Here is a 24,366-nt window from a genome sequence, read left to right as displayed (position 1 = left end):
AATCCTAATTAATAAAGCCAAAAACCGGGGCTGGAGAGATAGCTCAGCAGTTAAGAGCACTGGCTGCTCTTCCAAAGGTCCTGAGTTCAATTCCCAGCAACCACATAGTGGCTCACAACCATCTCTAACGAGATCTGGTGCCCTCTTGTGGTATGCAGGTGTATGTGTAGGTAGAACACTGTACACATATATAATAAATAAATCTTTTTAAAAAGATAAATAAATAAAATAAATCAAAACCAAAAAACTGTCTTTAAAGTGCATACAGCATCACAGTTTTACTCTTGGTTCTTGTGTGCTCCTGTGTTTGTCCCTCATTGCTGGTTAAGGAGCTGCTTAGCTTGGGAGTGCAGTCACAGAGGTCCAGTGCCGGGAATGGACCCAGTCTCTACAGGATTAACAGACGCTCTTAAAAGCTGAACTCTCTCAAGCCCCCTCATTTCTTTTTTCAGAGGGGGCATGGAGGTCAAGACAGTTTCTCTGTATAGCCCTGGCTGTCCTGGAATTCACTCTGTAGACCAGACTAGCCTTGAACTCACAGAGATCCACCTGCCTCTGCCTCCCAAATGCTGGCATTAAGGTGTGGACCACCACTCCTAGCTTTCATTTTAAAGGTGTGTAGGGATAGAGATTATGGTCTTATTTTTGTAAATTCTTGGTTTCCTACCAATTGTAAATAAAATAACCCTTCAGAGCCCCATTTTGTTTGCATTGAGTTATTTGTTGTCCTCCAATTTTTGGAGAGTGTTAACTAAAAATTTTCATCTATGTGAAGTTTTGCAGGCCTTGGAGGTCCTCCCAGTAGCACCACCACCCGAACCACGACCACTGACAGCAGAAGAAGTTAAGCGGCTTGAAGAACAAGAAGAAGACACATTCAGAGAACTCAGGATTTTCTTAAGAAATGTTACACATAGGCTTGCTATTGACAAGCGATTCCGAGTCTTTACTAAGCCTGTTGACCCTGATGAGGTATTACTAATTTCCTCTTTTGGTCAAATGAGTTTAAGCCATAAGAATTTTTTTTTAAAGCGAAAGCCTGAGTAGTTCACCTAGGTGTCTGGCTGTACTCTAACCCTGTGTTCTCTATATGGACACATAAACGTAGCATCCTAAGTATGTGTAGGCTTTAAGAGCTATCTAATATACTTCCTTTGTTTTGGAGAATAGACAGTTAACTTTTCTATCTATTTAGACAAAAGAAATTTCAGAATGTTTTAATTCTGTATGGTATTACCATTATGTGTAGAATGAAAGTTGAGCTTTGAGGCAGGTTTTTTGGTTTTTGAAACAGGGACATGCTTCATAGTGCAGAATGGGCAGAATTTACTGTGTAGTCTAGGCTACCGTGAACTAAGTGCTGGGGTTACAGGCCTGTGTTACAGTGTTTTACAGAGTCTGTTCTTAAACTAACATTGAAGAATGGGGCAGCAGTTACAGAAGGAAAGGAATATATGATATTACTAGAGAATATAACTGCTTGAGAATAGGAATAAATATGAAGCGTAAATAGATTTAACATAGAGCCAAAGCAATCATATAAATAATAGTATCCTTATTCTATATCCTCTGTATTGCCTTTACAGAAAAACTTTTTTTTATTAAGTGATTTGGTCATTTGCTTGAATTTTAGGTTCCTGATTATGTCACTGTAATAAAGCAACCAATGGACCTTTCATCTGTAATCAGTAAAATTGATTTACATAAGTATCTGACTGTGAAAGACTATTTGAGGGATATTGATCTAATCTGTAGTAATGCTTTGGAATACAATCCAGATAGAGATCCTGGAGGTAAGCATTAGTAAATTTCTTTTCAGGGGGTGGTTTTGGGGCTACTGACAATGAAGGTTGTTGATGGGGTTTCTGGGTTTGTTTGCTTTTAATGTGAGGTGTTAAATTATAAATATTTTATATTCAAAATACCATGTAAATCTCACAATATCCTTATTGTATGCTACAGCTGAAAAAGTACACTTTAGGAAGGTTAAAACTTTGTTCAGAAGCCAGGCAAAGTGGCAGTGGCACACTTCTATAATCCCAGCACTCTGGGAGGTGGAGGCAGGCAGATCCTCTTAAGTTTGAAGCCACAGGACCACAAAGTGAGTCCAGGACAGCCAAGGCTACACAGAGAAACCCTGGGGCAGGGGACCTTTGTTCAGAGTCACAGTGCCAGGAAAGAACAAGGGCAGAATTTGAACACACATCTTTTTTTCCTTACTCAAATCCCTAAATGTTAACCACATAATGTATTCTCTAATGCCGTGGTTCTCAGTCTTACTAATGCTGTGACCTTTAATACCGTTCCTCATGTTGTTTTGACCTACCCATCACAAAATTATTTTGTTGTTACTTCAAAACTGTAATATTGCTACTGTTATGGATTGTAGTATAAATATCTGATATACTGGATATCTAATATGCAACCTCTATGGGGTTGTGACCCACAAGCTGAAAACCACTACCCCAACGAGACACAAAATAGCTTGTTGTGCTCTTTTTGAAAGTGGGAAGATAAACACTAATAGATTTCAAAGAATTCCCTTTTTTTCTTTCTTTACTTTAGTTTTTAAAATGATTTATTCTAATTTTATGTGCATTAGTAGTTTGCCTGCGTGTGTGTCTGTATATGGGTGTTGGGTCCTCTGGAACTGAAGATACAGTTGTGAGTTGCCCTGTGGGTGCTGGGAGTTGAACCTAGGCTCTTAATAGTTGAGCCATATCTCTAGTCCCTCAAAGTATTCTTTTAGTTAAAACCTGCATTTGTTGTTGTTGTTGTTTGAGACAGCCCTAATGGCCCTCTCTGCCTCTCAAATGCTGAGATTACAGGCATGTGCCATTATGCCTGTGCACATTTTATCACATAAGTTGTAGAGTAATAATATGTGCTTGATATTAACTAATTATTGTTAATATTTATTAATAATAATTAAAAGTATGTTCAAAGATGGCTCTGTTTCCATTTTTAGAGTGATCATTGTAAGGAACTATTGAAAGTTCCCTTTGTTTTTTGGGGGCAGGGGTTGTTTCAGATAGGGTGTCACAGTTTACCCCTGACTGACCTAAAACTCACAGATCTGCCTGCCTCTGCTTCCTCAGTGTTGAGATTAAGGAATGCCAGCCCCCTGTGAACGTTAACATCGTGTAGCTCAGGTTGGCCTTCTGGCTGTAGCTAAGAGTGACCATAAGCTCCTGTTCCTCTAGCTTCCCCTGCTAGTCTCCTATGCTGTCATTACAGGTATATTATTTCACGGTTCCTTAAAATAATTGAGAGCACACTGAGCTACATCCCTCTCCCCTTTTCTGATATCTTTAGGGGGCTCTTAGTAGGGTATAAAAATGCTTTGGGTGTAGTCTGCTATAATGAAGCATATCTAAATCATTAGATTACCACCCAAACCAGAATAGTAACTTTTACTCTTTGTATGAAGTTAAGGAATTATAATGGCTGCTATCTTTACCCCCACCCCACCCCAGTTTACTTTTGGGAAAAAAATTTATTTTCTCATTTTTTAGATCGACTTATTAGGCATAGAGCCTGTGCTTTAAGAGACACTGCCTATGCAATAATTAAAGAAGAGCTTGATGAAGACTTTGAGCAGCTTTGTGAAGAAATTCAGGAATCTAGGAAGAAAAGAGGTAGGGAAATGCTTGGGCATCTGAAGATGCTCTAGATGGATCCTTTTATTCTTTGTGTGATTTTGAGTTCTGGAAACAATTTCTAAAATCCTATCTGTTTATAAGGTTGTAGCTCCTCCAAATATGCACCATCTTATTATCATGTCATGCCAAAGCAAAGTTCTACTGGTGAAAAAAGGTCAGATCAAGACCAGAATGAAAAGCTAAAGGCATCTTGTACTCCCATGGCTTGCAGCACACCTGGTAAGTTGTCTTGAGTAATCTTTATGAAGTTCCTTTATTCTTTCCCATGTCCTTTACTTTGTCTTATACTTGGCTTTGTTAATACAGTAATTACATCTCTTAAGTTTCACCTCTTCCCAAGACAAATGAAGTATATTTTTACTGTCTACCTTAGACAGAATATTTGAACTCTCTGTACCTTCAGTTTCTTCCACTGTAAAGTGATGTTGCTAATGGTATCAGTTTAAAGTGAAATTCCAATGAATTAGCAGGCATAACACGCTTAAAAAATGGTTGGTATACCTTAGCTGTGTAAGCATAGGTCATTTTACGTCTTGACCTTCAGCTATTCAGTTTATATCCCACCCTGCTGCTCAGCTATAATTGATAATGCATCACATAGATAATTCATTGCCTTCCTTAAAGATATTCAAAATGTTTGTGTTTTCAAGACAAGGTTTCTCTGTGTAGCCTTGCCTATCCTGGAACTCACTTTATAGACCAGCTGGACTCAAACTCAGAGATCTGCCTGTCTCTGCCTCCTAAGTGCTAGGATTAAAGGCATCGCCAGTGCCTGGCTTCAAGATTTTGTAATAATTTAAAAATCTCAACTTGAGCCAGATCATTTTATAACCTGGAATTTGTTCACATTTTTGTCTTGTCACAGTAATTTACTATTTCTGTATTCCAGCCATGTGAAAGTACTATGGTTTCTTGACTTTTCATCTTGTTTCTTTTGTTAAATTCCTTGAAGCACAATTGAAGAGGAAATTTCGTAAAAAGTTAAAGTGGCGGATAGACACCAAAATAAAGCGAAGGAGAATTTCACAAGCAAAAGACAGTAGCCAAAGTGATATAAATAACCAAATGGGGAGTGATACAGAAGAAAGTCAACATACAAGTGCAGAACACACTGAGCTTGGAAATACAGGAGAGTCTTCTCTAGAAGAAAATGATAAGCAAAATGCCTCTGAAAGCAACATGGACCTGAAAAATAACTCAAGTACCTCTCATATTGAGAATGAACTGGAAGAATCTGAACAAACTACAGATTGTACAAAATTGAGGATAGGTAGAATTGATTGCCATGGAGATGCTTCTAGCCCCCAGGTCATGGACATTCCCGAAGAAAAGGAGTCAAAGGGTAAGTCTCACTTCAAAGGCAAACACCTTCACCACTTGGGAGGCAGAGGCAGAAGGAGCTCTGAGTTTAAGGCCAGCCTGATCTACAGAGCCAGCTCCAGGACAGCCAAGGCTATAGAGAGACCCTGTCTCAAAAACAAAAGAGAGAAAAAAAAGTAAATACCCTTTAAAGCTTAAAATAATTCCTAAACAAGCCATTACATACCAGTTTGTTGCTTTTGCTGTCTTTCAGAGCACAGATGCTAAGAAAAAAAAATAGTGTTTTCTTTACTTAACCTTTCAGCTAATGGATCCAAACACCCATGTATACATATAATAAACAGAGTTGGAGAGATGGCTCAGAGGTTAAAAGCACCGCCTGCTCTTCCAGAGGTCCTGAGTTCAATTCCCAGCAACCTCATGGTGGCTCATAACCATCTATAATGAGATCTGATGCCCTCTTCTGGCATGCAGGTGTACTTGCTGGCAGAGCACTGTATACCTAATAATCTTTAAAAAACAAAACTATAAAATGTCAGAATTATTAAACTAAGGTTTTTGTGAAGATGGACTCTCCTGGGGAATCGATCCCTGTAGTTCTAGGGTCATGGCAGAGTCCCATGCTTTACAGCTGTTACTCTGATGAGCTGGATACACAATAGAGAGTCTCTTAAGTGCACCCACAGTAGTAAAGCAAACCAACCACTAACCCATGTACAAGGAGGAGGGATCAGAAAAGAAGGGAGCAAAGATGCATAGTTTTTCTTCCCAGCTGTGTGCTAAAAAAGAAATACAGAATGAGCCAATGTTCAAATTCCTGAAGAGGCATTGTTCAAATAAAGAGATGATACAACCAGCATCCAGCTTAGCATTAACTTCTTTAGTGATCAGTATACCATTCATTGCTGAGAACGATGCCTGGCTTGGCATACTGCTTCTGCCACTTTCAAGGTACCTGTTGAGGAATTCCCTAAATAATCAATTTGAGAAATACTTCTTAGAATGTTTTTGATGGGGTTGGTTCTTTGTTTGCTTGCTTGCTTTAAGACAAGTTGTGCTAAGTGGCCTCAACTGACCTGGAACTCCTTTAGACCAACCTGGTTTCTAAGTCATAAAGATCCACCTGCCTAGCCAGCCATGGTGGCGCACGCCTTTAATCCCACACTCGGGAGGCAGAGGCAGATGGATCGCTGTGAGTTAAATAAATAAATAAATAAATAAATAAATAAATAAATAAATAAATATCCACCTGCCTCTGTGTCCTGAGTACTGAGATTAAAGGCAGCTATTAGCAAGCTCAGCCAACTGTTTCTGATACTTTATACCATTTTCTTTCTTTCTTTCTTTCTTTCTTTCTTTCTTTCTTCTTTCTGGTTTTAGGTTTGTTTGTTTGTTTGTTTGTTTGTTTGTTTGAGACAGGGTTTCTCTGTGTAGCCATGGCTATCCTGGACTCACTTTGTAACCAGGCTGGCCTTGAACTCACAGCAATCTGTCAGCCTTTGCCTTCCAAGTGCTGGAATTAAAGGCAAATGCCACCACACCTGGCTTGTGTACCATTTCTTAATGTAAATGGCTTAGCATAATCTTACAACAAAAAGATTAACCCAGAACCACTTCTTATGTTCTAAGTACACATTGTTATTAGTCTAGCTGTTTGTCTTAGGCATTATGTGAACCAAATAATACTTGTTTAATTTTTCTCTTTAGAAATGGGTATTCTGCGAATGACTCGAGCTAGACGTTCCCAGGTAGAACAGCAACAGCTTATCAGTATGGAGAAGGCTCTGGTGATTCTCTCTCAGCCTACACCCTCACTTGTTGTGAACCATACACAGTTAAAAGTATGTTAAACTGTAATCATAATGCTTTTCCTAAGTATTTCAGTCTTCCTCACATGCTGGGTTGCAGACTAGTGGTAAATTAGCTACATAAGGATTCCTTTTAACTTCCTTGACCTTCAGGAAAAGTTCTTCTGGGCTGGGAGAGCTGGTTCAGTAGCTAAGAGCTCTGGCTGCTCTTGAGGACTTAGGTTTAATCCCCAGCCCACATAGGGCAGTTTAACAAATTAATGCCTTTCATTTCTAGTCCATGGGGATCTAGTATCCTCTTTTGGCCTCTGGGTACCAGGCATGCATATAGTACATATTAAATAAATATTTAAGTAAATGGATTTTTTTAAAAAAAAGAAAGAAATTATCTGGAGATGTTTGTGGATATAATTGAAATTAGCAGCTTACGCTGTAGTTTCTGGGATAGTAAGAGTTAACCCAGGGCTAAGACTGGTGTCACAGAATGAAGAAAGTCTTAAGAGTCATCGCCAGGGCCTTCCATGTCTCAGCAGTGGCTTAGTCTGCATGCTGCTTTTTAAAAAGTTTTCAAGCATGCAAAATTTAAAATCCTGTTGCAAGGAATTAATCTGGCACTTATAAATACTTTTCTTTTAGACTCTTTTGAAGACTGTTGTTAAAAAAAGTCAAGAATATAATGTATTCCAACTAGAAAATTTGTATGCAGTAATCAGCCAGTGTATTTATGAGCATCGCAGGGACTATGACAAAACAACACTTATTCAGGTAAAGTTTTGACTTAAAACTGTTTTTATTACTTATTCTGAGACAGGGTGTCTCTACATAGTCCCGATTGTGCAGAACTCACTATGCAGACTGCAGACTTACAGAGATCTGCCTCAGCCCCCAAATCTGCTGGGGTTAAAGGTGTGCATCACCACGCCGGCTAATTTGAAATGTTTTATACTCCTTTTGCCATATAATATCTCCATTAAAGATGACTTTTTTTAACTTAAGAAAAATTTGAAGACCAACCAAGGTGTGGTGACACACTTATAATCCCATTATCTGGGCATAGGCAGAGGATCAGCATTCAGTCATCTTCTGCCATGTAGCATGTTTAATACCAGCTTGGGCTACTTAAAACGAAAAAATAATAACTGAAAGGCCATTTTTATATCAAGATTATAGATTGTTAGTAGATACAAACAAGTTCAGTGTATCATAAATCTAGAATGGATATGATGTGGTGGATATTTTTATTAAAACATGTTAACATCCACTACAATATGGAACTTTAAAAAAAAAAATAGCCTTTTTCCCCCTAAAATAAGTGTTTAAGGTTTGTGTACATCTGTGATCCCAGATTTGGAACCTGAAGCAAAAGAACCATAAATTTAGTCCAATCTGGTGTTATAGTAAGACCTCTCTCAAATAAAGTAGCCTACTTGTCTTTACTTTCAAGAAAAACCTTGTTGGATGCTAATTATGTTACCAGTCACCTATAAAATATAAAATGCCACCTGCCTACCATATACCCACCTAGTATATGGAGTCAGGGTGGGAGGTGTGCACATGTGGGCGGCGTTTAGCACTAGGATATGTACATGCTGTATGAAGAATATTATTGTTTGCATTGTATATAAGTATCAATAACTGGCCAGATATTTACATGGATAATTAATATTTTTAATATTTGTTGAAAAAAACAATGAAATTATGTTTTCAGCTTTTTTTCAGTATTGAAACTTACTATTTTTCTTTTCTGTCTCCTACATAGAAAATGGAGCGAGCAGTAGAAAATTTCAATTGTTCGAGATCATGATATCAATGCATCAAGTATTTTTATATTCAATTCCTATTTAATTGTCTTCAGATATGTCTGCATAACTGATGCAAGATAAGATGAAATCTTGCATCTTCAAGAAAAGATTAAAACAGTAAAAGTATTTTAATATGTACATGTAGTAAGATAATTGGTAAGTCTTGGATGCTTGAGCAAAGCACTGTAATGGTAGTAATTGTTTGACTAGATCTTAAAGATATATAGGTAATTAATGGTTTTTGACATTTAATAATTAGTAACATTGTCATTTTTTTGTTAGCTGAAGCAATCTTAATTTACCCTTCCTGGTAGGTTTTTGTATCAGAATTATATGTTGTATTTTTGCTGTCTTTTTTGGTTTCCTTTAATGCCCTCTCCATCTGCCAAAATTCAAGTTGTGATTTTGAAGAGGTCTTCAATACAATTCTGTATTCTGTGTGTAATATAAAAGTTAATGTCTTTAGATAAACATTTTTGTAATTCTAATTTGGGTTAATAAAGATTTTTAAATGTATCATTTACTTTTGTAATTACATACACAACAAATATATTAGTGACTAGTTTTTGTATTTGACAACTGTTTATCTTTCTACCCTTGTATTTAGGTTATATTCTATAAATACTTTTTATATACAAATATATGGCAATAAATACAAATGTTGTATTACTGATACCAAAAATTTCTCTTTCCTAATTGAAACCATCTTGCTTCCATACAATATTCAGTGGGATAGTCAAGCCTCTGCTTGCAGAGTAGCATCTTTTGGAAAGCTTGTTTGAAAAGAGTAGAGAGAGTGGTAACTGAAGTGAAAGGCTGTGGGGTTTGTTGGTGATATAATGGTGGTGGTAAGGATTGAACCTAGGGCCGAGTGTACGCTGAGCACATGCCTAGCTCAAGAGTATAGATTTTAGTATCAAGTTGAGCTGTCTTTTATTATGTAGATATTTAAAGGATTTCTAAAATTCAGTAATTTGGATGCCTTAATTAGATGCTGCCTTATGTACCTATTAAAAATGAAAAACACAGCTGGACGTGGTGGCACATGCCTTTAATCCCAGCACTCAGGAAGCAGAAGCACATGGGTTGCCGTGAGTTCGAGGCCAGCCTGGTCTACAAAGGGAGTCCAGGACAGCCAGGACTACACAGAGAGACCCTGTCTCAAAAAACAAACAAACAAATAAAAAAAAATGACAAACACTAACGTGTTCATATTTCTGGAGATGATGTACAAATTGACTGTGTGTGTGTGTGCGTGCAGCCTGTGAGGCAGAGACCTACGTGGTAAGTTTGAGGCCAGCCTGGCTACTTGAGACTCTTGTCTCAAAAAAGCAATAAACAGAAAAGGTTGTGCTTAATAGTTTTTATTGACTTTATTATAATTTATTTCAGATGTATCCTTTCATTGTACATCTTGTATAATAAATTTTAAAAGTTGAAAACCGTTGCTTGTTTCTAGTTCTTTAGAAAAACATGAGTGTGTATGCGTCATAATATACACGTAGGAGTCAGAGGACAAGTCTGTGGAATCTTTCTTCCACCTTTACATGAATTCTATGGATCAAACTAGGTTATTAGGCTGGTATGGTAAGTGCCTTTACCTACTGGGCAAAGATAGGACATTCAAACACCATGGTGCTTACTTGTTTAATCCTAGTTCTTGGGAGGTAAAGGCAAGAGGATTGCCTCAAATTCAAGGCCATTCTGGTCTTCATTATTTTGGGACAACAAGGGCTACATAGGCATGAAACAAACATATAAAAATTAACTGAATGTAAAACAAATACATATCTTCTTTCATATTAGTATGCATCCATTAAAATGCTGTTGGTCTGCCAGGTATGGTGGTAAGTGCCTGTGGGCCTGGGCACTCAGGTTGAGGCAGGAGGAGCTCTTAATTAAACTGGCATTTAAGACTAGCCTGGGAAACAAGAAACGTGTGTGTGTGTGTGTGTGTGTGTGTGTGTGTGTGTGTGTGTGTGTGTGTGTGTGTAAGTAAATTACCGTTGACATTGGAGTGGTTTTGTGGTTACATCATTCTTTCAAGACTGACAGATTTCAAAAGTGACAAATCTATATTTCTAGTAGATTTTGAAAAACCTGCAAAGGCAGGTGGATCACTGTGAGTTCGAGGCCAGCCTGGTCTATAAAGCAAGTCCAGGACAGCCAACGCTACACAGTATCTGTGTGGCCTTGCCTATCCTGACCTCCTTTTGTAGATCAGGCTGGCCTCAAACTCACAAAGATCCGCCTGCCTCTGCCTCCCAGGGTGCTGGGATTACAGACATGTGCCACCATGTCCAGCCATGTAAAGGAATCTTAAGCCAATATTACTCTGCTGTTTTTTTTTTTTCCTCACATGCAGACCACAGTTATGAGCTTTTGGGAGTGGTCACGTCTTAGTTACTTAGTTGCTTACTATCAAGTCTGAGGGCATGTTTGTTTGTTTATTTTGCTTACACTGGTGTTTTGCCTTCATGTTATGTCTGTGAGAGTGTCAAATAACCCTGGAACTGGAATTACAGACAGTTGTGAACTGCAATGTGGGTGCTAGGATTTGAACCTGGGTCCTTTGGAAGAGAAGAACCTCGTGAGCCATCTCTAGCCCTGAGTTGATTGATCCTAATCACTAATACAGTGTTTCTTCCCACTTGCTATCCTCTGGAAGGGTAATTTTGAGGGTGCTTGCTTCTAATTATTTCCAGTTAGCACATTGTAAAGTTTAATTGATCTTTTTTTCATATTGCTGTTTGCCACATAGAGCACACATTGAGAGAACATTTTGTTGCTCAAGTGATACAACTGGAAGATTGCAACATGCTAGATATGTTACAGGAGTGAAAGCTCGCTTAGATAAGACTAATCATTAGGAAAAGATTGCCAGTGACCTGAGGTCACCCCTTACCTTACCTTGATCTTCATAGCTGTACGCACAACTATTTCTTTCTACCACTGCAACAAAATGTGGTTCTGTGACAAAATTGCAGCCGGTGAAATAAAAAGGAAAGTGCCCAGTCTCTAGGAGAGCTCTGGTATCTGGGTGTGCCTATTAGTGTGAGTGCATATGGAGTAATGGCCAAAGCTGAAAAGCTGCCTTGGAGCCAGGTGTGGTGGCGCACGCCTTTGATCCCAGCACTCGGGAGGCAGAGGCAGGCGGATCGCTGTGAGTTCACGGCCAGCCTGGTCTACAAAGCCAGTCCAGGACAGCCATGACTACACAGAGAGACTCTGTCTCGAAAAACAAAACAAAACAAAACAAAAAAACAAGCTGCCTTGGATTATGAGAAGATCTTAAGGACACAACATGGGTTCTTATTTGTGGGAAAAAAAAAATAGCCCCTCCCTCATGATGGCTTTAGGAGATCATTGTTCAAGCAGCTGCATCTAGACTTCTTCAAGGAGTGGGCTTCCATTTTTACATCTCTGGTGGGTCTGTTATCAATAGTGAAATGGAATTCTCAACTAGTAAAGGTATAGAAGAAATTGAGTTGCAAATGTTCTGTGAATTAAAAGTGGAAGCCTTGCGCATGCTTACCACAGAGCTGAGCGCACAGCCTGGAGACTGCAATTTGGATGTTCAGAGTCTCTGGAAGCATTACTCATCTGCTGCTTTTAAGAAGTAAAAGTTGGAAAGGTTCAGAGTCCCTGAACACGTCGAAGAAGTGTGATCAAATGCACTTGTCAAAAGCAGTCCTGGCATAGTAACAGGCTGTACCACAAGAGCCACGTGGAAGCAATCAGAGGCTTCTTTCTTTTATTTTTTATTTTTTAATAAAAAAAAAAAATCTCAGCCAAGCATGCTGGCACACGCCTTTAATCCCAGCACTTGGAAGGCAGAGGCAGGCCGATTGCTGTGAGTTCAAGGTCAGCCTGGTCTACAAAGCAAATCTAGGACAGCCGAGGCTACATAGAAACCCTGTCTCCAAAAAACAAACAAAAATGTATTCTCATATATTACACCCTGACCACAGTTTTCCTTCCACCACCACCCCACCTCTTCCATCTGCCCTCTTCCTCCCTCCCCATCCACTCCTCCTGTTTCCCTTCAGAAAAGGGCAGGCCTCCCAGGGATAGCAACCAAACATGGCATATCAAGTTGCACTAAGACTAGATACCTCCCCTCATATTAAGGCTGGATAAGGCAACCCAGTAGGAGGACAGGGTCCCAAAAGCATCAGAAACAGCTCCCGCTTCCCCTGTTAGGAGTCCGTCAAAACCACCAAGCTACACAACTGTAACATATATACAGAGGCCTAGGTTAGGCCCATGCAGGCTCCGTGATTGTCACCCTGAGTCTCAGTGAGGCCCTGTGAGTCCAGGTTTGTTGATTTTGTGGGCTTTCTTTCTTTCTTTCTTTCCTTCTTTCTTTCTTTTTCTTTCTTTCTTAGGGGACAGTTCAAGACAGGGTTTCTCCATGTTAACCTTGGCTGTCCTGGACTCGCTTTGTAGACCAGGCTGTTCTTGAACTCACAGCAATCTGCATGCCTCTGCCTTCCAAGTGCTGGGATTAAAGGCCTGTGCCACTACGCCCAGGTCTGTGGGGTTTCTTGTGGTGTCCTTGATAAGACCAGATACAGCAGCTTTTTTTCTAAGGGAAAGTTGGTAAGGCTCACCTTGAGAACAATGCACAGTGAAGATTGTTCCAGAATTGTAAAGATAGGTGCTTAAGGATCGATAGGGTTGTTGACAGAAGGGCTGGCAGGTTTCAGGTCCGACTTGAGTACTGGGGACATGTAGACTTTCTAGTCCTCTATCTATGTTCTTAGCAAGCCTTTGTTGGGGAAGAAATTTGGCATACTGATATTATAAAAATCTAAAGGAAGCCAGGCATGATGGCAAATGCCTTTAATCTTAGCACTCTGGAGGCAGAGGCAGGAGGATCTCTGAGTTAGAGGCCAGCCTGGTCTACAGAGTGACTTCCAGTACAGCTGGGGCTACACAGAGAAAAAACCCTGTCTTGAAAAATCAACCAATCTGAGCCAGGCATGGTAGTACACACCTGTAATCCCAGCACTCAGGGAGGCAGGTGGATCTCTGTGAGGTCAAGGCCAACCAAGGCTACACAGAGAAACCCTGTCTCAAAAAAAACCAAAAAGAAAAAGAAAAACTAACCAACCATCCAACAAAACCAAAAGCAAAAACAAAACAAAACAACAACAAAAAACCCTAAAGGATAGGGCTAGAGAGATGGCTCAGAGGTTAAGTGCACTGTCTGTTCTTCAAGAGGTCGTGAGTTCAATTCTCAGCAACCACATGGTGGCTCACAACCATCTATAATGTGATCTGATGCCCTTTTCTGCAGATAAAGCATTCATATTAGATAGATAGATAGATAGATAGATAGATAGATAGATAGATAGATAGATAGATAGAAACAATATAGACAAAGGGCCATGATAACTCAGGCCATGAAGAACTTGACAGGCAAGAATGAATGAAGACCTGAGCTTGAGCTTTCATTCATAGTTGATTTTTGTCAGGGTAGGTATTTCATCACAGCCACAGAAGCGAAACTAGAAAACCTCTCCACTTCCTGACCCACACCCTGACCACTGCTATCTTACTTTCTGCCCATGAAATGTTGACTATTTTACCCTCTCTAATTGAAAGTTATAATATTTGTCTTTTTGTGATGGCATGTTTTACTTTAGAGTAGTGTCTTGTTATAGCCTGAATCGGAATTTCCTCTTGGTTTTGTTTGTTTTTGAGACAGGGTTTCTCTATGTAGTCTTGGCTGTCCTGACTCCCATTGTAGACCAGGCTGGACTTGATTGCATAAAGATCCGCCTGCCTCTGCCCCCACCCCCCTCGAGAGCTGGGATTAAAGGTGTGTGCCACCATGCTAGAATTTCCTTTTTTAAAAGGAAGAATGTTCTACTCTATAGCACATTTGCTGGTCCATTATGACTTAGATATAGCCTGTCCCCAAGCATTCATGTGCTGGAAGCTTGGCCTGCAAATGAAAGGGATGGTATGGAAAGGTGCCTACTTGAAAATACTTAGGTCTTGGAGGCCTTGGTTTTAAAAGTGCATTAAATCTTGATGGACTGAGGAGTTGTCAGATGGACAGGTTGTCACTGACGCCACATCATGTGCTTAGCCTATTCTAGGCAAACTGCTCTTTTTTAAAAAGATTTTTTCTTTATTACTATGTATACAGTGCTTTGCCTGCATGACTTGGTCCTGTTCTGCTGTGTGAGTCCTGTAGATTGAACTTAGATAGACTGTCAGGCTTAGAAGCAAGTTACTTTACCCTCAAAGCATCTCTCTGGCCCCAGTGTCAGGTGTTTTATTAAGGAAACACAAAATCAAGACTATTCATCCATTGACAAATACCTGGGTTACCCCTGCATTTCTGTGTAAATCACGAACAGGGCTGAATAAGTTATCTCTGAGATCTTGCTTTTAGTTTTGTTCATATACCTAGTAGAACTGCATGCACGTGCGCGCGCACACGCGCGCGCACACACACACACACACACACACACACATATAAATTTTACATTTTCAAGATGAGATATAATTCCAAATTACAAGTAACCCAATTTCAGTTCTTGTCTTAAGTTTTGTTTTGTTTTAACCTGGGGTCGTGTCTGATATTTAATTACTATATTAGTATGTTGGCATGAAACAGTACCAGTGGTGAGCACTTAAAAATGTATGCACAAATGGCACACACCTCTAATCCCAGCACTCTGGGAAGCAGATCTCTGTGAGTTCGAGGCCAGCCTGGTCTACGAAGTGAGTCTAGGACAGCCAAGGCTACACAGAGAAACCCTGCCTTGAAAAATCCAAAAAATTCAAAACCCAACACCTCCTCCCCTGCAAAAATAAAATAAAATAAAATAAAAATGTATGCTTGAGGTGCTAGCCACTACCCCTAATTCCAGAAGAGTGATGACAAGGAGTCATTACTGAAAGTGCAAAGACAGCCACCCTGAGACAGCTCCCTTCATAGAATCAATGGCCACTCAGTGAGGGGGTTTGACCCGTGTGCAGTAAGCTCAGAGGGAATGGGGATAAACACCCTAACCTCACTCTCTCTCTCTCTCTGCTCTCTTGGTGTTTCTCAGTAGCTCACTCAGAGAAACAATAACTACCTGTAATAAATATTAGACCATGTGGATGCACAGCTCCTCCACGACGAGGTCTTGTCAGACTTTCTTCAGTCGTCCACGGAATGGTGGGAAGGTTTCCTCACCCGCCTGTGTTTCCACTTGTCCAGTCATCAGTAACTTTGTATCTACCTTAGGCTGATGAGCTAGAGTTTCTCCTTACTTTCTAGCAGTATCTTGCCTTTATCAGAGAGCAGTGTAACATTCCTAAATATTTCCTTTAAAATTACACACTCACTGAAGACTATGAACAAAAGTGCAAAATAATTTTTTTGTTGGTTAATTGAACTAATTCTGGAGGCATGTGCTAAAACCAAACCATACTGAATGCTAGAGGAGTTTTGATTGGAAGTAACGGAAAAGGGGCAAGCATTTTAAGCCCATCTTCTTAAAGTGGATTTTTAAAAAATATTTATTTATATGTATACAGTGGGGGGGGGGGAACTCCTGAAAGTTACCTTCTGACTGCCCCAGGCAGGGTAGGATCTAGTTCATAGCCTTGCAGAAAGCTACCAGATCATTCTTACTACACTTTCAGAAACTACTTCTGCCAAATTTATTATTCTAAGGTTATGAGACGACCAGTCGCTAGCTAGCTTTACTTATGTTTCTTTGCATAGGAAGCATTCTCATGAATTTGAGATCCATCTAAAATTAATTGTAATTGTGTAAGCTTTGTCTGCAGAAAGGACTAGAAGGTTTGAGGTCTTTATTTTCCCTAGTTCTGAGAACAAGAACAAAATGCAAGGGAAGTCTATATTTATGCATAAATAGTAATTAGGACAGGCAGCAGACAGTAGCTAACTTGCTGGGTTACAAACAGGTGGGTTTTATTTGGTTTGTGATTTTGTTTGTTTGTTCATTTGTTTGTTTGGAGACAGAGTTTCTCTGTGTAGCCTTGGCTGTCCTACACTCACTTTGTAGACCATGGTGGCTTCCAACTCACAGAGACCCGCCTACCTCTGCCTGAGTGCTGGGATTACAGGTGTGCACCATCTCACCCAGCTGGTTTGTGACTCTTAGCCTGTAAGTTAACAGAAATTCTCTCATGCTGACTTTAGCAAAAGGACCATATTTGAAAAAATGGTTGGAAAAACTAAATAGTAGTGGAAGAGAACCAGAGTTCCTCTGAGTTATCGGCAGTTCTTAAAATAGTTGTCATTAGTGTGACTAGACAAAGCTGAGTCATTCAGGCTTGGCGAGTCTCTGTTGTAAATTGAAAGCCCTATGTGCCTCAGGGCTCATTTGGTAGAGTGCGTGCTTAGCATGAATGGAGCCCTGGCTTTGATTCCCAGCCCTGTACAAACCTGGCACCACGGCACATACCTGCAATCCCAGCACTTGGGAGGTGGAAACAGATCAGGATTTCAAGGTCATCCTCTGGGTACTGAGGCCAGCTGGGTTGGATAGTTGAAACCCTGTCTCAATCAATCAATCAATAGCTTCCCCCACCAAAAAAAAAAAAAAAAGTGAAATGGATTGGTCCTCATGCCCATGTCCACATCACCTCTGTCGAGAGGCCAGTGTTGCATAATTTGGTCTGTTCTATGTGAAACTCAGATTATAGGAAAATGTGAGCCCAGAAGCCAAGCCAGGAGTTTTCCATCACAGACAACAAAGCCACAAGTCAACACAATCTTCAATGTGCATTCCTGTCAGTTCTATAATACACACAGTGAAGTCTTACCTTATTTGTTATTGTTTTTTAAAATTACATGTATTGTCAGCAGGCCTGGCTAGTAATCAATTAAGACACAGACACACTTGTTATATTTTAAAATAGCCTTAGTTAACCTGGGGAAGGGCAGATATCAATCCTGTAAACTAGTTTTCATAGTGGGGCAGGCATGGGATCCCTGCCTCAATTTCATGCCATCTGCTTCCAATAACTTCTATCAAGCTACCTCCCATCCATAATCTCAAATATTTGTTAATGTTTTTTATATGGGCCAAATTCTCCATCCACGCCAGCCATGTGTTTTTCCTTTAGTTAACCCATGGCAGCCTTTTTCTCTTTCCTTTAGGTCTCTCTCCTTTTTTTTCTTGGCAGTCCTCTCTTCCCCCCCCCCCCGAATTTCTTTCTCTCCTAGCCCCATCTATCTCCTCTGCCCTGCCCAGGTGGGATGGCTTTTTATTTAGCAAAAGGTGGGTCACAGACAGCAAGCAATAATTAGCATCAAAACACATCAGATCATCCCCCAACAATTTGTAGTCTACACTCCATATATTAAACCCCAAAAAGGCCCCACAAGGTTTAGTAAGTATGTTCTGGTACTATTTTCACTTTACAAATAAAGAAACTGAGGCTTACCTTAAGCCATTTAGGCATTGTCACACACAAGAGGAAGAAGAGGGACTCAAACCTAGGTCTGTGTAACTTAAAACCCACATTTAAAAAATTATTTTGTGTGTATGGGTATTTTCACAGATACCCAGCTTCCTCTGCCTACTGGGATTAAAGGTATGAACCACCACCGCCCTGCAAAAATTACATTTTTAAAAAAATGTGTATTGGTGTTTTGCCTGCATGCATGTCTGTGTAAGGTGTCAGGTCCCCTGAAACTAGAGTTACAAACAATTGTGAGCCACCATGTGGGTGCTGGGAATTGAACCCAGGTCCTCTGGAAGAGCAGTCAGTGCTTTTAACCGCTGAGCATCTCTCCAGCCCTTAAACCCACATTCTTCATCATGTGTTTTAAGTAGCTATTGTAGATGCTCCTTCATCTCCCTTTGGCCTTCATCATTCCTGGATGGGTCAACATCGACCTCCTCCAGCACCAGGAGACTGCCTTCTGAGGTAAGCTGGAAGTGACAGGAGCCGGCACTACTGTAAATACATGTTAGATAGTAGGAGAAGCAGGCAGGCAGCAGCCTTTATCCTCCTTGCTTTGGACAGCTCCCAGGTGTCGTCTTCACTGTAGCTTCTCCATTCAAGTTCAAACCCTACTGGAAGCTGCTCCCCTGATTGAGAGCCTCATCTCCTTTATCTGTGTCACCTCTCCCTTAAAAGGACCACGATGGTGTCACCTACCAAAGAACCCACATGCTTTCCCAATCCTTTGCTTAGGGGCTATTTTAGGACAAGCCTGACCTAGGACACTCCATTTATAAAATAAAAGTAGAAAGCTGCTAAATACCTAATAGGAGCTATGATTAATTTTTTTTGTTCATATACTTTAGGTTTTGATGTATTAGCTACTTTTGTGTCTCTATGACCAAAATAGCTCACAGAAACAACCTAGGAAAGATCTTGAGCCACTATCGCAAAGGGTTCTGTGTGCGATTGCTTAGTCCCGAGCCTTTGAGCGGAACATAAGAGGGGCAGAGGAAGGCCATTCATACCACGGCAAAGAGCAAGTGGAGAGAAAGATCCCGGAAGTGGCGAGGGAGAATATGCCTCCAGAACCTACTTCTAGTGGCACCCCAAGCTAGATCCCATTTCCCCAAGCCTCCAGAACCTCCAGATTCAAACCAGAACACTTAGCTGCTGAGGTTCACAAACCAGCACTTAATTTCCTCAATATTTCATTGTGGTGACATAATTTTATTTGCAAATGTATTTCCATTGTAAAAGTTGCTTTATTTCACAATCGTGCCGTTTGTAGCCTGCTTTGAAAAAGAAGGAGGAGGATGGGGGCGTTAGGGGGGAGAGGGAGGAGAAAGAGAAGGAGGGGGAAGAGGAGGAAGAGGGGGAGGAGGAGGAGGAAGAGTAGAAAAAAACATGTTTAAGGTATGTAATTTTAGCGTGCAAAGGTTGGAAATGAAACTGCTTACATTTGAGTAACGGACGTCGCCAGCGTCAGAGCTCTGGCTGGGAATCAGAGAACAGCGTTTAACAGGCAGCAAAGAGGGCCCTTGGAAGGCTTCTGTCTTTAGAGCACATGCTGGATCAAAATGATTTAAAAGAGATGGGACTAAAATGCTTTACAAATACAAGCGAGTGCGATACGGATACCCTGGGCGTGTGGACATCGTGAGTTACAAGTGTGGGATCAAAAGCCCATTGTGAGACTTAGGGGAGAAAAAAGGGGGCCGCAGCAATAGATAATGTATTCATGAAATAATTTGGAAACTGATTACGTGTGATGAATCCTAATTATAGCTATTTACTAGGGTGAATATTTAGGGAAATCAGAGTCTTGAAAAAAGCCTTTGCTTTAATGATTTAAAAAGAAAAAAAAATAAGTTATCCTCAATCTTATGTTTTGTAATTAATTTATTCACTCAGTTTACGTGCATTATATTTAGTACCATAGCAAATGTGTCTTTTCTGTTTCTTTCTTAAAAATTTCCAGTCTCCCCACCTCACTAGGAAAAATGTAAATTACCGCTCTCACATGAACTCTCTGGTTTCTTCTGAGCCTTCACCTCACAGCTGTGGTATAAAATATAATCACTAAAATGCCACTCTATCCTAAAGGACACTTTCCTTATGTTCTTAGTCCAGACAGCCTCGCAGGAAAAGAAAGAGATAAGCTAGCACTTTTTTTCATTTAAAAATAGCCAATCTGAAAATGTGGTGAAATGCTAGGAGTGGCAGAGAACAGGGAAACACAAACAAATCCTCTTTTTTTATGTTTTAAAGTTTCGGCAACAATTACCTGCATTTGTTAATTAAAACAAACATTTTAAGTTACTTTTAGTGATTTTAGCAGTTACAAAGTTTGAAATATCTAAAGGATGATCGCTGCTCCCCCCCTCTGCAAAATCAGAAAATAATCATTGTCTATCCAGATTGAAAATTTATGTATTTCTTATATTTTATGCTGTCCCTTAACTATTTTGGGGTAAGAAATTTTCAAGGTTATTAAAGCCTGGGGTGGTAGAGCATGTTAATACCCCTGCTCTCAGGAAGATGAGGCAGAAGGATCCCGAGTTCAAGATCACTCTGAGATACTTAGGGAGACCCTTGTGGGAATTGGTTTTCTCCTTTCACTGTGTGGCTCCCAGAGATTGAGTTCAGGCTGACAGGCTTGGTGGCAAGTGCCATTACTGTCCCATAAGCATAGCTTTATATTACCTTTTATATTAACTTGCTTATTATAAACTGTTCACTTCTCATCCAGCTATGTAATGTATAAATAGATTACAGATTGAGGATCTTGCCTAACAAGAAGTCCAAGCTAAAAGGTTTATCTGTTTGTTTGTTTGTTTTTTGAGACACGGTTTCTCTGTCCTGGACTCACTTTGTAGACCAGGCTGGCCTCAAACTCACAGAGATCTGCCTGCCTTTTCCTCCTTAGTGCTGGGATTACAGGTTATAGGTATGCACCGTCACGCCCAGAACTTGGTTTATATTTTCAACCTGTGATATTCATTCATATTAAGAACGAGATCATGGTAGCTGCATCAATTTACAAATGACAAGATGATCATAAGAATTATGAGGAAGCCGGACGTGGCGGTGCCTTTAATCCCAGCACTTGGGATTGCTGTGAGTTCGAGGCCAGCCTGGTCTACAAAGCAAGTCCAGGACAGCCAAGGCTACACAAAGAAACCCTGTCTTGGACCCTCCCCCTCCAAAAAAACTCAAACAAACAAAAAAGAATTATGAGGAGAAAGGGGACATGAGATGAGCCTCTACCCCTCTATATTAGTCAGGGCTCTCTAGAGTAAAATAACTAATAGAATGAAAAATAAAACACATGTGTGTGTATAAAGGGGATTTATTAAAACGATTAACAGGCTGCAGTCCAGCTAATCCAGCAACGACTGGCTGTGAATGGAAAGTCCAGGAATCCAGTACTTGCTCAGTCCACAAGGCTCTCTGAGTGCTAGGTTAAAAGGCGTACAACCACCACGCCTGGCTCGCAATGGGATTTGTAACACAGTAAATCAAATTGTATCCAAATCCAAGTTTAAGCAAACATCTATGTATCAGATTACCTTGCACCTCACTAGAGAGGGTCAGTGGCCTTTGTCTTCTTTGTCTTTCAAGACTGACTAACGAAGACTGTATTCCATCATAGGGTGGAATGGGAACCACAAGTTCTATTCTTCTTGGACACAGTCTCCAAAATGATGCCCCTTGGCAAGACAGCAGACAGAGACATTTACTCCTCGTCCAGATGTCCAGCTGCTCCCCACCTGTACTATTACTTTTCTGTTGCCATGATAAAAACACCGTGTCCAAGGCAACTTACAGAAGGATGTGCTTATTTGGCTTACATCTTCAGAGCGAGAAGAGTCCATCATGATGGCGAGGCTGGCAGCAAGCAGCAGGCACGGAAGCTGGAGCAGAGGTACATGGTTCATGTCTCCAATCAAAAGCACCAAGCAGAGAGACTAAACTGGCTCTAGGCAAGGCTTTGGCATACTTCCTCCAGCAAGGCCACGCCTCCTAAACCTACCCAAACAGTGCCAACCAAATGGGGGCTAGGTATTCAAATGGTGGAGACTATGAGGGCACATTTATCATTCACATCTGCACATCATCTTTTCTGTATTGGGAGGGGGGCGGGCAGCCTGGATGCCCTGAGTTACACTTGGAAGGGAGCAGAACTAGAGTCCCTTGCTACTCTAAGAATCTTTGACGGATGAGAACTGGATCAAATGCTAAGCTTGTGTGTGCAGGGCTTGCTACAGCAAGACGGTTTGCACTGTCGTTAACAAGAGGAGATACTATACTCACGTCATGTTCATTGACTAAGAGAAATGCACAGGTAGAAATTATAGGCATATGTGAAATTTGTTTTTAAAAGTTTGTCACAATGTGATGTGCCAAGCCGGGTGGTGGCGGCGCATGTTTTTAATCTCAGCACTCAGCAGGCGGATCTCTGTGAGTTCAGGGCCAGCCTGGTCTACAGAGTGAGTTCCAGGATAGCCAAGGCTACACAGGAAAAACCCTGTCTCGAAAAAACAAAAAGCCAAAACCAGAGATAAAAAAAAAGACAGACTCTAATCCTATGTAAGTGCTGGTCTTAGAAAAAGAAAATTCAGATTATTCAGAAGGAAGGTGACACAAAGACACGGAGAAGAGGGAGAAAAACGTGCTACAGACTGTCCTTTAGCCCCATAAGCCAGGCAATCCTGGCAACACCTCCGTCTTGAGCTTTTAGCCTCCACAACTGTGAGAAAAAAATGATTGTTTTTGAAGTCCCTCAGCCATGCTATTTATAAAATGATGGCCCTGGCATACCACCTGTGGGAGAGCAAAAGTATGAGATGGGTATTTGGTGAAAGAAGTAGGCACCCTCTCTCATTTTATCAAGAGGTAGTCATATGGAAAGTGAATTAAAGATTCTTGAAGCTGGGATTTTAATATTATTATTATTGTTGTTGTTGTTGTTGTTGTTATTATTATTATTATTATTATTATTATTATTATTATTATTATAACAAGGCAATTTCCAATATGAGAGAAGGATGTGAAATATCCAGGAGAGATGAGTCTCTGTGTTGGCTAGCTTTGCGGCCATCTTCCAAAGAAACTGCCCTTGCTTGCATGCAGCCTCTGATACCCACACAAACATGCCTTTTTCTCCCCAGGATTGCCATTTCTCAGGCAGATTGGACTACCTTTTTTTCTGGTGCTAGGGTTTAAATTTAGGGTTTCATTCATACTATGCAAGCATCCTACCACTGAGCTACATTCCTACACTATAAAGGACAATTAAAACAGAATACACTTCATAAAAATCAACTCAAGCTGGGAAGTTGTGGCACATCCCTTTCATCCCAGCACTCAAGAGGCAGAGGCAGGTGGATCTCTGTGAGTTAGAGGCCAGTTTAATCTACAGAGCAAGTTCCAGGACAGCCATCGTTACACAGAAAAAACCATGTTTCACAAAAAACCTAAAAAACAAACAAATGAACAAACAACTCAAAATAGGTTGTAGGTATAAATCTAAAACATAAACCCATAAAATTCTTAGGAAATAAGTTGTAGGAACTCTACATACCATTGGGTTTTTTTCTAACAAACTTTTATGACAAGATGTACAGGGGCATACAGATCCTCTCCTTAGGATCTGGATTTTGAAACATAATATTTGGCAGAGATTGTTCATTGTTGCTAAAGAGCATGTGTTCCAACTCCAAATTCTATTTGACTTCCCAGGGATTTTATGGTTCCATCCCACAGGCTTTGTTAGTCACTTTTTTTTTTTCCTGCTATAACAAAATACCCCAGGCAATTTAAAAGAAGAAAGACTTATTTTGGCTCAGTCTGTGCTCGGTGTCTCCATTGTGTTTGGGCAGGCAGTAAGGCATCCTATCATGCTGGGAGCATGTCGGAAGGAGGAAGGGGGATGTAGCCGCGAAGGCTGTTTACATCACGCCAGCCAGGAAGCCAGGGAGGCCGGCAGAAGAGGTATCCTTTGAAGACATGACCTAGTCACTGCACTCCCTCCTTCTGATAGCCCATCCGGCTGTGAATGCATCAATGGACCAATCCATCAGTGAGTTTAATGCTTTCCTGATTCAGTTGCCTCTCAGTTGTGCCACAAACCGGGGACCAAGCTTTTTAGGGAAAGGAAACTTCATAGCCAAGCCACAGCCCTGGGCCTCGTTTCTCAGCCTCCCTGATGCTGCGACCCTTGAATACAGTTCCTCATGTTGTGGTGACCCCCCTCCCCCCCACCAACCACAAAATTATTTCATTGCTACTTCACAACTGTTATTGTTCTGCTCTTATGAATCATAATGTAAATATCTGATA

At 40.5% G+C, this 24,366-nt stretch overlaps 1 protein-coding gene across 2 annotated transcripts in view; it reads left to right on the top strand.

The window, feature by feature from the left end:
* Nucleotides 1-9,108, top strand: part of ATAD2 (ATPase family AAA domain containing 2) — a 41,796-nt gene extending 32,688 nt beyond the window's left edge. Inside the window, exons 21-28 of one of the 2 annotated variants that reach the window (XM_084750989.1) lie at nucleotides 776-972; nucleotides 1,634-1,793; nucleotides 3,516-3,638; nucleotides 3,744-3,881; nucleotides 4,615-5,004; nucleotides 6,690-6,823; nucleotides 7,427-7,555; nucleotides 8,550-9,108. In XM_084750989.1, the coding sequence (XP_084607115.1) occupies nucleotides 776-972; nucleotides 1,634-1,793; nucleotides 3,516-3,638; nucleotides 3,744-3,881; nucleotides 4,615-5,004; nucleotides 6,690-6,823; nucleotides 7,427-7,555; nucleotides 8,550-8,594 (1,316 nt within the window). In that variant the 3' untranslated portion in view covers nucleotides 8,595-9,108. The remainder of the gene's footprint in view (nucleotides 1-775; nucleotides 973-1,633; nucleotides 1,794-3,515; nucleotides 3,639-3,743; nucleotides 3,882-4,614; nucleotides 5,005-6,689; nucleotides 6,824-7,426; nucleotides 7,556-8,549) is intronic. The other variant, XR_014773296.1, reaches the window with a different exon arrangement.
* The last annotated feature ends 15,258 nt before the right edge of the window (nucleotides 9,109-24,366 follow it).

This window comes from Acomys minous (assembly GCF_964271855.1).
Source record: "Acomys minous genome assembly, chromosome: 12".
Lineage (NCBI taxonomy): Eukaryota > Metazoa > Chordata > Mammalia > Rodentia > Muridae > Acomys > Acomys minous.
The sequence above is the reverse complement of the archived record's forward strand: the minus strand, read 5'-3'. Positions and strand labels throughout refer to the sequence as shown.